At 41.9% G+C, this 14,974-nt stretch overlaps 1 protein-coding gene across 1 annotated transcript; it reads right to left on the reverse strand.

Annotated features, from left to right (window-relative positions):
* Positions 1–13,522: 13,522 nt before the first annotated feature.
* Positions 13,523–14,635, reverse strand: LOC308302559 (NSFL1 cofactor p47-like; the record flags this gene model as incomplete). Its single annotated transcript, XM_080746816.1, has 1 exon — positions 13,523–14,635. The coding sequence occupies one exon, from the start codon at positions 14,633–14,635 to the stop codon at positions 13,523–13,525; it is 1,113 nt and encodes a 370-aa protein (XP_080602942.1).
* Between the last annotated feature and the right edge of the window lie 339 nt (positions 14,636–14,974).

The raw sequence follows: 14,974 nt of genomic DNA on the forward strand, positions 1-14,974 counted from the left end.
CCATATTGTCAATTGGATTTACATATTTGTCTCCTCTCATGTGTGCAACCTGTTTATGCGCATAAAGGCTTCTGAATATAATTGTGTTTGCAACACACTGCAGCTCAGATGACAGAATCATAGGATTTCATGTTTCTCTTATTTTCTTTGTGTTATATTCTTTATTTTGCCATTTCAGTATACATGTAAAACAATCCCCCAAAACACACACACACACACACACACACACACTCGCGCACGTTGCGCAAATGTTTTATGGCTTGTGCTCTGAAAAGACATCTCATTAAAAACATTAATTTATGTTCTGTGTGCTTCAGTGAAGTTATTTACTTCTCTGTTTCATATGAGTGAATGAATTCATTTATAATAATGTGCACAAAGGTGGTAATTTTAAAACACATAATTGATGATGAATGCGTAGTTGAGGTTGTTAATTAAATACTGCGCACCACTGGATGCATTTAATTCAATATGGCAACAAACTAATCAAAAACACCTTTGCAACAAACAACCAAGTCAACAACGTTGATGTAATTTCCTGCGAGCCAAGGGGGAGGAAAGTGGGACTGAGTTACTAGGGCCCAAGGTGGTGGAGGGGCCTTAATTATTTTATACTTTAGCTATTGAAAAATAGCAGATACACAAGCGATCTGCTATTTTTGAAAAGTCGTGAAAATGTGTGCAAATCTTTGAATATATGTATTTTTAAGCGAACATTTGTAACTCAAATTTTGCTTCAGGGGGGGGTTCCCTGGAACTCAATATTTTGAGATGGGGGTCCGTGGCCAAATACATATAATTTTGGGGGGTCCTTCAGATGAAAAGGTTTGAGCTCCACTGACATAGAAACATAGGTTTTTCAAAAAAACCTCAGAAGGATTCGAAATATTCAAAGATTTTCATGATTTTTCAAAAATAGCAGATCTACAAGCTCGAGCTTGTATATCTGCTATTTTTCAATAGTTAAAGCACAGGGGCCCCGCAGTGAATCCTTGTACCCGGGGCCCAGAATTTGGTGTGACACCCCTGCTCAGAGCAGTAGGTTCCCAAACCTTTCAGGCCGAGACCCAAAAGAGAAATGAGATGTTTGCCCAGGACCCAAACTAGTAAAAACAGCAGATCTACAAAAGTACAAGCTCACAACGCGACGCTTGTAGATTGTCTATTTTCACTACTTCTTAAATATTTTGTTATTTCTGAAATTACTTAGAAAAATCATTGGATTTTTCTTTTTATTCATGACAATCTTAGCTTTTTAGGAATGCTTTTTGAAAATGTTTTGAAATGATAATCTAAAAAAACATGTAGGAAACTAGAAATGAAGGGACCCATAAAAATGTATCCACGACCCAAAGATGGATCCCGATCCAGTGTTTGGAAGCCTTAGAGTAAAGGCTGAATTGTGCTTCTGCATCGAGGTGTCTTAACAATGTAGGTGTCAGGGGTATACTGCAAGTGTAGGTATCTGTACACAGAGGTGCTACCTTATGTGCACCTCTTAAAACATTTAACAGGGCTATGCAGGCTATGTGGACAGACTGGACACAGCAAGGACTCTGATCGAGCAGTGTACCTCGGCAGCTTTGCTAATCTCTCTCCCTTTCTGGGTGAGATCGATGCAAGCAATATAAGTGGACTTGTGAGAGATGGAGTGGGGGAACAGGAGGTGCTTTCTGAATGTCCAACAGTAGAATAACAAACTGGAACACTACTGAACTCTGCAGTGGCCAACATAACAAGAACATTTTAGTTTTCAACCGAGAGCTCCCAGTGGCCCACGTTAGAAGACTGTGGTTGTGCTGTGCAAATCCCAGGTGTGAAGTGGTGTAGCTCATGTGAAGCACTTTGTTGGTGAGAAGAGAGTGTGCATCAGTGCGTGGAACCCCTACCTCAAAATACTTTTCAATCTAAAAACAAACCCAGAGTGTGTTGTGATCATTTTTCCATTCTTTTGCTGACCTGTTTGCTCCAAAAGAGTGCTTATATACTCCGCTACAGGCATTCTGAGACACAGTTATTCAGTCAGAGACAGACATACCAGGGATCAGTGCAGCACAACCACTGTCTTACTGTATATTGTGGATCACTGAGCAATATGGCAATTACGTGTTAACCACTTATGCCTCACTGTCGGGCAGAAACCTCGTATCTCCAAGTTTCAAATTCGTACATTTTTTCGCAAAGTGAAGCGCTGCTTCATCACACAAGGCCGTTGAACAAAAGTAGTGAAAACAGCTGATCATTTGGATTTAAGGCAAGGGTCTTTAACAGGGGGTCCTCAGAGTTACTGTAGGGGGTCCTCCAAATCTTTGTGTGATAGAAACTTTTTTCTCCTTTTTTCATTAACCAAGTGAACCCTGGTGTCCTTATTCTAAGAACTTTAGCCAAAAATAGCAGATCTACAAGCTCACAACTGCGAGGCGTTGTGTGCTTGTAGATCGGCTGTTTTCACTAGTTTAAATCATTTTAAAAATGATAAATACAAAACAAACGGTTTTGGACATACAAGGTTTCCACCCGACAACGACGTTATACTTTGACTATCTTTACTATTTGTCCTATCCCACTCACAATGTGATGTGATGCGCTGTGAGATTGTAGATAGGCTACTTACAATTTGGACACATTTTGAAAGATTTTAAATTGGGCTTAATAGGTGGTTAATCAGTTAGTCCGTCACACTCTACTGTCATCACAGTTTGCCTTGTCATGAAAGACAAACACTTGACACCATGTCTCAGGAATATGAAATAGTTCAATAATACATTACAGACACTCACCAGGAGGAGGATAGCAGTTTATGATAGCAACTCTTGACCTTTATGGGATTTTGAATGAATGAATGAACTTTATTTACCGGTATATAGCACATCTTCACAGCACGAATGCACAGAGTGCTGTGAAGATGTGCTATACAATACTCAATAAAAAAGTAAGCTCTACAGTTGCAGAGATACAAAAATTAAATAAAAATAAGCTCTACAGTTGCAGAGAAGACACCAATAAATTAAAACACCCACAGTAACAAGGAATACAAAAGAACAGTAAAAACAGGGATGCCTATAAGTGACCAAAGGCCTGTCTGAACATGTGTGTTTTCAGATGCCTCTTAAAGGAGGCCACTGAGGGGGCCGTTTTTAGGTCCAGGGGGAGGGCGTTCCAGAGCTTTGGGGCTATGGCCTCAAAAGCTCGGTCGCCCTTGGTTACTAGATTTGTCCAAGGGACATCAAGGAGGTGTTTATCAGCGGATCTGAGTGAGCGAGTGGTAGGGGTGGGACGGATAATTTCTGAGATGTACGTAGGGGCTGGGCCATGAATTGCTCTGTAGGTAAACGTGAGGACTTTGAAGTGGATCCTGTAGTGTACCGGGAGCCAGTGCAGAGAGGCTAGAATGGGGGTGATGTGACATGACTTTTTTGATCTATTAGTAACCTGGCAGCAGCGTTATGAACCAGCTGCAATTTGTCAACGGATGTTTTGTTTGCCCTGCTGGCTTTAGGCAATATTAGGGGAACAATAAACTCAATCTACTGCAATGCATTATTTCACAGATTTTGGTCAGATGTATAAGAGGCTATGTATTGTCAGCTTTGGCATTATTTACGTAGATCAGGAGTGGGCAACCCTTTCAGGCACATGATCACTTGTTGTTTTCCAAGGCTGGTGCTATCACCCAGTGCCAGACATTGAAAACTTGACTTACAACTTAGTAGCTGTACTTTCAGTTATACTGGGCCACAGATTTTGTTTCATCTTTCAATGTGTTATCCAAAATTAATTAATTTACATTTCCCAGAAAACCATCAGGCTTAGGAGCCCAGAAAGCCACTGAGGCAGACAACGATCTGCAAAGGGTTGTTTACACATTCTGGTCGATGCCTGAAGTCATCTTCATTACCAAACCCAGACCAAAAATCAATACTTCTTCAGACTAATACAGCCCATGGTTGTTCTTACCAGTGACTATGCTGAATTTCATCATCTATTTGCTTGCTTAATTGAAGACAAAAATATAGAAAACAATGAATGGAATAGAATAGGAGATAGAGATAGATATAGATAGATAGCTCAAGCTGTTGTCTATTGTCTGCACACAGAAATGAGCCTTGCTATAAGAAATACTCCTTTATTTTATCTTCTCTTTTTTTACGTCTTACTATTACTTACACCTTTTTAGATTATTATTATTATTTTTAGATGTGGTTTGCTGTTATTATATTGTTTTTTGATATACGACTGCATTGTCTGAAGGATGCAAAACAAAAACAAATTTTACTCTTATGTACCTGTACTAAAGACGTAACAATAAAGTACAACCTTGAACCTTGAGAGAGAGAGAGAGAGAGAGAGAGAGAGAGAGAGAGACAGAGAGAGAGAGAGAGAGAGAGAGAGAGATTTGTTTAAAGTTTGATGCTTTGGCAAGGTTCAAGAGTCACGTGTGTTTATTATTATTGTTAGCTTGAGTACGGGTAAGAGTAAAATCATTATTTTGCTATTCTCCCTGTTGTTTGTTCTACATAACAGGGAGAATTAAAAAAAAAAACATTACCCAGTAACACCATTACCAAAAAAAATTATGTTCATGCTACAAGCATTGTATGCTGAATTAAGTTGACTTAAATTGTAGTTTTTCTAACAGATACATTCCAAATGTATTTAGATGCTATGGCAATTGATGGGGGGAAAAACACAACACACGCACACACAAACAGAAAGAACCATCATGCTTGGTTCACAGGCATTGCAGGGGTAATGTGATTATAGTAGACACCATGGTATCTTTTGAGCTTCCAACCAACTTTTGCAACAATCTCCTCACACGGCTGAAATGGAGCACATCATTCAACTATTCCCTTGGTTCGCTATAGTCGTACTCCCACACAGTGCCTCAGTGACTGGTTTTCATCAGTGTGATGTTGGATGGTGAAAGTCTAGAAACCTGCGTAGGTTTGTGATCTTGAAAGAATGTCAGTTAAAATCCTGCCAGGACTTTATTTAAAAAGAGCAGAACATTCCCTTGAGCAAAGCTAACCCTAACATCACTCAATATCGGAGTTTCTGGTCGCGACAGGAGACACACAGGGGTTGAACCGGGCTGCCTGCTTTCTGGGGTGACAACATGAATACGAAACACTACATGACCTGAAAACACCATGCACCAACATCTTTTAAGACTATATGGTCCTCTAAGGATTTTATTGGGGAGGCTGTGGCTCAGGAGGTAAAGCAATGTGGGAAGCAGGGGCGTCACAAGGGGTAGGAAAGTGGGACTGAGTTACCAGGGCCCAAGGTGGAGGGGCCCTAGTAACTTTAGCTATTGAAAAAGCTCACAGCGCGGCACCGAGTGCCGCGCTGCAAGCTTGTAGATCTGCTATTTTTTAAAAGTTGTGAAAATGTGTGAAAATCTTTGAATATATGTATTTTTTAAGCGAACATTTCTAACTCAAATTTTGCTTCTGGGGGTCCCTGGAACTAAATATTTTGAGATCGGGGTCCGTGGCCAAATACATATCTTGGGGGTCCTTGACACACATTTTCATTATTTTTCAAAAATAGCAGATCTACAAGCTCACAGCGCGGCACCGAGTGCCGCGCTGTGAGCTTGTATATCTGCTATTTTTCAATAGTTAACATTCATGGGGGGCCCGCAGTGAATCCTTGTACCCAGGGCCCAGAATTTGGTGTGACGTCCCTGGTGGGAAGTGAGGATGCTGGCGTCGGACTGTTCTCCGCTTCGCTTCCCAATGTATGATTGAACCACTGTAAAACGCTTTGAGTGCTTAGAAAAGCACTATATAAATGCAAATCATTAAAGGAGGACTTTGCCACTTTTCAACCCATCTTCATATAATAGGTCCTCACTAATAAAATAGCAAAAAAAAAAATCTACTCTGTCCAAGTCTCTTAGGAGAGCTGTGGGAAGTTCAGAAATCCATTGTCTTGTGACATCATCATTTTCCCAAAAAAGAAATTAATCAATATTTTTGAAAAGAATATTTAGATTTTCATTATCGCGAGAACAATGGCTTCCAATTTAACATTGCAACTTTTCAGGAGTAGAAAGCCTGCATTTTCTATTAGCTTGGATTCCCAATCGATGATGTCACAAGAGGATGGGTTTCTGACCTGCCCACAACCCTCCAATGAGAAAAAAAAAGAAAAAAAGAAAAGCAATTTATTAGTGAGGACCAATTATATGAAGATAGGTTGAAAAGTGGTGAAGTACTCCTTTAAGCATTAGTTTGTATGATTGCTAAGTTCTAGTTTTATATTGACTTCTTAGTTATAGCCTATTGTTGATAAATGTCTGAGCGGCCAGAGATTGGTGAGTTTATACGTGGAGGAGTGTGACAGTGCCATGGCAACAAGCAGAACCGTGAAATGCAGCTCATGTCCAGATGGCCCTGATGACATAGCCTGTGTCATTGCTATGGCAACCTACCGTGCCTGCCAATAGTTTTGACCTTTAGTTCCTCGAGTCCAAAGGCCAATAGCCAGCATTGAATATTAATGAATGCTGCTAGAACTTGAGCCGGTTGCAGGTCTTCAGAAGAACTGTAAAAACATTGCAGATGAAACTAGAAGTGCACTCGGTCGAGGTGCCAACTTGTGACTTGTGCACAAGTACGGACTTGTGCGCCAGCAGAGCGCTCCATGAGGTGCGCTCACCAGTGACACCACCAGGAACGCTGGTCCCTCATTGGCTGTTAATGATGACGTTGCCAGAAATGCTGGTCCCTGATTGGGCTACGGGCTTAAACACACACGACTGCCTACCTACCTACATAGGGAACCAAACACAGTACTTCCGCGCTCTGCTGGCACAAGTAACTAACAGCACGTAAGGAACAGTGGGTTCTTACATTGATTAATCCTTATGACCACCTCATAACCACCCAGTATAACCTTTCATTGATTAATCCTTATGACCACCTCATAACCACCCAGTATAACCTTATATTGATTAATCCTTATGACCACCTCATAACCACCCATATAACCTTACATTGATTAATCCTTATGACCACCTCATAACCACCCAGTATAACCTTATATTGATTAATCCTTATGACCACCTCATAACCACCCAGTATAACCTTTCATTGATTAATCCTTATGACCACCTCATAACCACCCAGTATAACCTTATATTGATTAATCCTTATGACCACCTCATAACCACCCAGTATAACCTTACATTGATTAATCCTTATGACCACCTCATAACCACCCAGTATAACCTTTCATTGATTAATCCTTATGACCACCTCATAACCACCCAGTATAACCTTATATTGATTAATCCTTATGACCACCTCATAACCACCCATATAACCTTACATTGATTAATCCTTATGACCACCTCATAACCACCCAGTATAACCTTATATTGATTAATCCTTATGACCACCTCATAACCACCCAGTATAACCTTACATTGATTAATCCTTATGACCACCTCATAACCACCCAGTATAACCTTATATTGATTAATCCTTATGACCACCTCATAACCACCCAGTATAACCTTATATTGATTAATCCTTATGACCACCTCATAACCACCCAGTATAACCTTACATTGATTAATCCTTATGACCACCTCATAACCACCCAGTATAACCTTATATTGATTAATCCTTATGACCACCTCATAACCACCCAGTATAACCTTATATTGATTAATCCTTATGACCACCTCATAACCACCCAGTATAACCTTATATTGATTAATCCTTATGACCACCTCATAACCACCCAGTATAACCTTTCATTGATTAATCCTTATGACCACCTCATAACCACCCAGTATAACCTTATATTGATTAATCCTTATGACCACCTCATAACCACCCAGTATAACCTTATATTGATTAATCCTTATGACCACCTCATAACCACCCAGTATAACCTTATATTGATTAATCCTTATGACCACCTCATAACCACCCATATAACCTTTCATTGATTAATCCTTATGACCACCTCATAACCACCCAGTATAACCTTTCATTGATTAATCCTTATGACCACCTCATAACCACCCAGTATAACCTTATATTGATTAATCCTTATGACCACCTCATAACCACCCAGTATAACCTTTCATTGATTAATCCTTATGACCACCTCATAACCACCCAGTATAACCTTTCATTGATTAATCCTTATGACCACCTCATAACCACCCAGTATAACCTTATATTGATTAATCCTTATGACCACCTCATAACCACCCAGTATAACCTTATATTGATTAATCCTTATGACCACCTCATAACCACCCAGTATAACCTTATATTGATTAATCCTTATGACCACCTCATAACCACCCAGTATAACCTTTCATTGATTAATCCTTATGACCACCTCATAACCACCCAGTATAACCTTACATTGATTAATCCTTATGACCACCTCATAACCACCCAGTATAACCTTATATTGATTAATCCTTATGACCACCTCATAACCACCCAGTATAACCTTACATTGATTAATCCTTATGACCACCTCATAACCACCCAGTATAACCTTACATTGATTAATCCTTATGACCACCTCATAACCACCCAGTATAACCTTATATTGATTAATCCTTATGACCACCTCATAACCACCCAGTATAACCTTTCATTGATTAATCCTTATGACCACCTCATAACCACCCAGTAGACTATAACCTTTCATTGATTAATCCTTATGACCACCTCATAACCACCCAGTAGACTATAACCTTTCATTGATTAATCCTTATGACCACCTCATAACCACCCAGTAGACTATAACCTTTCATTGATTAATCCTTATGACCACCTCATAACCACCCAGTATAACCTTTCCCAGTGAATATAGGGCAGGGCAGGGCAACTTTCACTCCAGAGGGCCAAAACCTCTTATCTCCGTATTTTAACTTTTTGAAGCGGTGAAAGCCGCTTCCAAGGAGTGGCTTTGTCTGTCCCGTACAGTCTGTCCCATAGGCTTCCAAGGAGTCCCGTGTCCGTGTCATGTCCCGTGCATGCAGAATTGAGGATTGGTCAAGCTTCACATGACAATTTGGCCCTCCAGACAAAATCATTCATTCATTAAGAATTCGTAAAAATATAGAACTAAAACACATAGAAAGTATAGATCTAGAACACAAAATGTATGGGGCTTTTAAGCCGTGACATCATTTTGTAGTCAGACCTCCAAAGAGATTTATTGTCAATATCTGTCCCTCGCTATTTCAACAGATCCGAGACAAAAATAACGACTAAAGTATAATTCTACCACTTTCCTTTCAACAACAAAGAGAAGAAAAATTTGTAAATAGTAAAAATAGTAAAAAGATTCGCTTTTTTTGGGGCCAAAAGTTCTCCTCTGCCTACAAAATGATGTCAGACTTAACAGCCCCATAGATCTAGAACACAGATTTCATAGCTCTAGAACACATAGAATGAAAATTCATCGCTTCACTTTGAACCGAGGTTTGATTTTTCATAATTATTGCCCTATTTTGTCATTCTAGTTAGTAGTTTGTCACAAAAAAGTAGCAAAAATAGCCGATCTACAAGCTCAAAGATGAGCTTGTAGACCGGCTATTTATTTATATATGAATTCTTTTCTTCCATTTTGTAATTGGAAACCTGAAAAGTATTATTATTATTTTTTTTTCAAATGCATTTATTCTCACGTTGTGTTAACTTGATGAACTTAAATACAAATACATTGGACATAAAAGACAATACAATTGTAATACTAGTCATTAAGCTACTAATATAGATATTAACCTGCCGCATTAAGTGACGGTGGGGGCCGCATGTGGCCCCCGGGCCGCCAGTTGCCCATGTATGATATAGGGTATACCAAATTTACAATTTACAACAAAGGGGGAAAGTAATGAATAGTGAATAGATTAAAAGAGAAAAGGAATTGATTCAGACTTGAGATATGAGATATGTTAGATCTAATATCCTGCAAATTAATAAAAAGGCTTAAGCTACCTCCCCACTCACCCATCCACCGGAACCATAAACAGCACCTTTATTATACCCAAGGTAGGCTGTATAGGCTAATTTTCCAATCACATCAATTTCAGTCAGCTACATTAAATGTCACCAGTACAATTATTACAATAAAATATGGCAGTAATAACACAATACTACAATAACATAACCAATCAATGAAGGAAAGCACAGGCAGCACTCCAACAACACCCTTATTACATCACACTCACACAATCAAACTCTTTCAAGCTGAGAAATCTATAAGGTCAAGAGCAATGCCTTGTAGAAGCATTGCTTAACATTTTAATATCAATAACTTTTTAATATCAATAACCATCCTTTTCCCCAACAGGGCATAGCAAGTACTTTTTCCCCCCTCTAGAATCAAAGGTTTTATGGTCTCATGCAGGGACATGCTGGGCCCCTGATTCAGCCCGGGAAAAAGAGTTGGAGAGGCCCTCATTATGCGCCAGAGAGAGAGATCTCTCTCCATAGCGCTGCTGCTACTCAAAGATTTGCCATTTCAGATCATGACAAGTGACAAGCCAGTAGGCCAATTACATGAGTTATTTTTTAAATGAGATATTTTGTCGTTGTCGGGTGGAAACCTTGTATGTCCAAAACCGTTTGTTTTGTATTTATCATTTAAAAAATGATTTAAACTAGTGAAAACAGCCGATCTACAAGCACACAAAGCCTCGCGGTGCGAGGCGTTGTGTGCTTGTAGATCTGCTGTGTTCACTACTTTTGTGCAACGGCCTTGTATGATGAAGCAGGGCTTTGCTTTGCGAAAAAAAATGTACAAATTTGAAACTTGGAGATACGAGGTTTCTGCCCGACAGTGATAATTTACTTTGTTGGCCGCCCAGCCCCCAAAATGGAACGAAGGCTGACATTTTATTTGTATTTTTCTTTCTAATGGCTGGCCTGGACCGGCCGGGAATGAACCGGCTGTTCGGGAGTTGTCCCGCTTTTCCCAATGGCCAGCATGTCCCTGTCTATGGGAAAAATGAATGGCCGATTCTTTTGTGGCACCAGAGAACCATGCCCACTGCTATTCCCCATAGTGCTGCAATTACACAAAACAAAGAGTTGTTTGACTGGTAACTGGAAGAAATTCCAAGAGCTCCTCAGTGGGCCCTTCAGCGGAGACTTATCATCATAATAATCACAGTCTGCTTGTCACAGTGTGTGTTAAAGTACAGCTGAGCCCACCCAATACAGGCAACAGAGGCAGAGTAAGTTCCAAGGATTTAATAGAGACCAAACCAAAAGGGGAAGGCTTACATGAGCTCAAAACCATACAAGCTGTCCTATATACGGTACGTATAAGTGGAGAGACAGACACAGCTGGTCTATTTTGCACGCACGCACACATGCACGCACGAACACACACGATGACTGTAGCAGTTTGAAGCGCACAAAAAGTCACACCCAGTGTGAAGTGACCCAGTGCTAACCGCTATTGGACAATATAATGTCCAGACAGGATTGGTCATGCTTCATGTGACATCACAATATGTAATATACCATAAATGGTGAGACGGAATTCATATACCAGTGGACTCCTTGCGACTCGCGTCAGTGCGTCAGGCAACCAGACTATTGTTCTTATTTCAACTAGAGTAAACCTTTTTTCTGTAAACTTTTATTTCACCTAGAGTAAAACTTTTTTCTGTAAACATTTCTGTAACCCAAAAGTACATTGAGTTCAATGGGTGTTTTCTGTAAGATTAAGATTGTTAACTCCAAAAGTCCAACAAGAACTGCACTCTGTCGAGGTGCCAACTTGCGCCTTGTGCACAGCCTACTTGTGGGCCAGCAGAGCGCGCCATGAGGTGCGCTCACCACTGGCATCACCACTTGCAATGCCAGTGACATCACCACTGGCAGGAATGCTGGTCCCTCATTGGCTGTTAATGATGACGTTGCCATATATCCTGGTCCCTGATTGGGTTACATACTCACTCTGGGGGCACCTACATGTTTGAGTCTTCCGTGAAGACCCCTCTTCCTACGCCCACAGTTCCTATTGCCTGTCTCAACCTGGGGAAGAACGACTACAAGATTACTAGTCTGGGATCACTTCACTTTTCGGGATTGTAACCGGTCTGGAGCGGAAACCACAAAACGTCATGTTGTAGTACTCAAAGGACTACAATTTGGCTGGAACTATCCACCGGAAACAGCTTTAACCCAAACTATTCCCCTGCGCTCATGGACATACTTTTAGGGCCTACCTAATAAACTCCTTGATGCGGAGTAGTTTTGCTTTTGAAAAATTCGTTTGGTATATGCATCTTTTAGTCCAACTGTTAGCGACTGGCAAGACTACACTAGGCTACTGGAGCATTTTAATAAGGATTGGGGAAACAAACGGAGGGAACCAAATCAAAGCGACGCCGCTTCTTCTAGCTTTAGGCGGAAACCAAACGGCCTGTTGTGAACGAACACCAGGCTTTCTCTCAGAAAGCCTGGTGGGCGAGGTTACAAGATTACACTGAACAGCTCCTTTATGCCCTTTTTATGCAGAAAAAAAAACATTTCCCAATTTCTTTCTTGGTAGACCGTTTGCTTCAAATAATATGTCAGACCCGTTTTCACCCGACAGATTGATCGTGACTGGCGTTGCCTGCTCACCGCTTCTCTGTCTGAGATTAATTTGAGAGACTTTGTATCTTGAAAGTGCTTTATAATCATCACTGTCATACAAACATGCATCAGTATACCATAAGTCACCAAGACTCTGCCCCAAGTGAAATGAGGAGGCACAGTTTTTAATCTTGAGGTCTGAGACGGAGGCATCGGTTCTAGGTTTCTCTGTCTGTCAGAATCCTTGACTGATAGGTAGGGCTTTTTGAGACGTTTGGGCTGGGCTTCACATGAAGCCCAGCATCACCTTGTCAAATTACGAATAAACACTATGTTCTCAGTAACGCATTTATTTTTTACAGAAGTGTTAACATGACTCTACATCTCATGAACATGAAATTGACTTCCTTTCAGAAACTCTATAACCTCTTTTTTTTATAACCTCTTTTTTCTTTTACAAAGGTGAGCTCGGTGGAGCCCACGTCTCCGCCAGAGAATATTTCAAGTCAGATTGATGACTTAATATTGACAACACCTGTGTGGAACACCATATTTGATGCCTGGCTAAAGAATAAGCCCCTGCCTTCGAAATCGAAGTCCATATGTTAAATCTGTGGGTTTTCCCCCCTCAAGAGGGAAGGTGAGGGTGTTCGAAGGGCCACAGTTATTCAACCAGACCAGGGGTGGGGAGAGGGAATTAGAGCAGGGTTCTTCTCCTCTACTTTAGCTTCTGGATGATGACGGCGTTGAGGAGGTTCTCCTCTACTTAAGCTTCTGGATGATGACGGCGTTGAGGAGGTTCTCCTCTACTTTAGCTTCTGGATGATGACGGCATTGAGGAGGTTCTCCTCTACTTTAGCTTCTGGATGATGACGGCGTTGAGGAGGTTCTTCTCCTCTACTTTAGCTTCTGGATGATGACGGCGTTGAGGAGGTTCTCCTCTACTTTAGCTTCTGGATGATGACGGCGTTGAGGAGGTTGGCGTCTTGCAGCGTAAGGCTCTCGTCTGTCAGCTCTTTGTTTGGGAAGGTGGTCATGAGGATAAACTCTCTGTCGGCCATGGCGGGCCGTGCGTCCAACACAAACCGCCGCGCGTCCGACACCCTGTGGGTATGGTTGAACTTCTGCACCAGCCTGCCACCGTCGGCCAATCGGATTTGAATGTTAGTGATGGGCTGGGAGGGGTCGAGGGTCACAGAGGCACTTGCTTTCGCCTCATTGGTGGCCTGCTCGTCCTGCTGGGCTCCTGAAACCAGCTCTGGGACAGCACGTCCCAACAACTGCCCTTCACCACCAAAGGCCCTGAAGGTCACCTTGGGTTTGACGTAGTCCTCGTGCCTGCGGTCCTCTACGTCCAGGCTGACCCGGCCCCCTCGAGCACGCTCCACCAGCTCCGGGGGAATGTCCCCGCGGTAGATGACCTGAAGGAAGGCTCTATTCGCAGGATCGTTGTAGACTCTGAGCTCGCCTTCGTCCACGGAAAAGCCCGTCCTCCACATAGTCAGCACCACATGCTGCACATCCGGCATTTGGCCGTTGGAGGATTGCCTCTCTGCAGCCACGTGGGTAGACTCCTCTTCAGGGCTGGCTCCGAGCCTGTGGCCACCACCTACAAAAGCCGTGGTGGCTCTACTGGGTTCTGCCGGAGGCCTGGGCTGGGCCTGTTCCTTGAAGCCCTTGTACAGATCCCTCAGCATTTCATCGGAGCTCTTCTTCTTAGGAGGTCCGAGAACCTCCAGTGACCCTCCTGCAAAGAAACTTTGGCCCTCCTCGTCACTCTGCTCTCCTGTCTGGTGCTCCTCCGAAGATCTCTGAAGATCTCCAAAGGTCATCACTTTGGGCCTAACAGGTGGAGCTTTGGGTTGGGACACGGAGGATACCCTCTCTGGTTGAGGATGTATCACTGTGGCATCTTCAACACCGTCGTCTTCAAAGAAAGTCATCAGTGCTTCCTGCAAATTCCATCCTGCAGACTGCAAGAACAACCTGGCCCTTTCTTCGTCAACATCAGTTACAGAAACGAACGATCTCAACATCTCCTCTTGGTTGGCCATTTTGTTGTGTTCTCTAATAGCAGGCTTTGCTTGGGTGAAATAAGCACAAAGACATGGAAGCCATCAGGCATCTATATAATACATCAGTCATCTGTGACTTCATTAACATGACGTCACGTCAGTCATCTCCATAGTTGAGATTTTTCTTCTAGACCAATCCGACATTCATTTGAAACTCTGCACAAATATGGAGACACCACAGTACTGACGGCAAAGACTGGCCTCTGAGAACCCAATTCTGGGCAACAGCTCAAACTCAACTATTCTATCTATGCCATCCAACAATGTCTGTGTCTGTGTGTCTATCCCAGACAGTTGCCACTCTCTCTTCCTACCACT

The sequence above is a fragment of the Nannobrachium achirus genome (assembly GCF_963921795.1).
Source record: "Nannobrachium achirus genome assembly, chromosome: 17".
Taxonomy (NCBI): Eukaryota; Metazoa; Chordata; class Actinopteri; order Myctophiformes; family Myctophidae; genus Nannobrachium; species Nannobrachium achirus.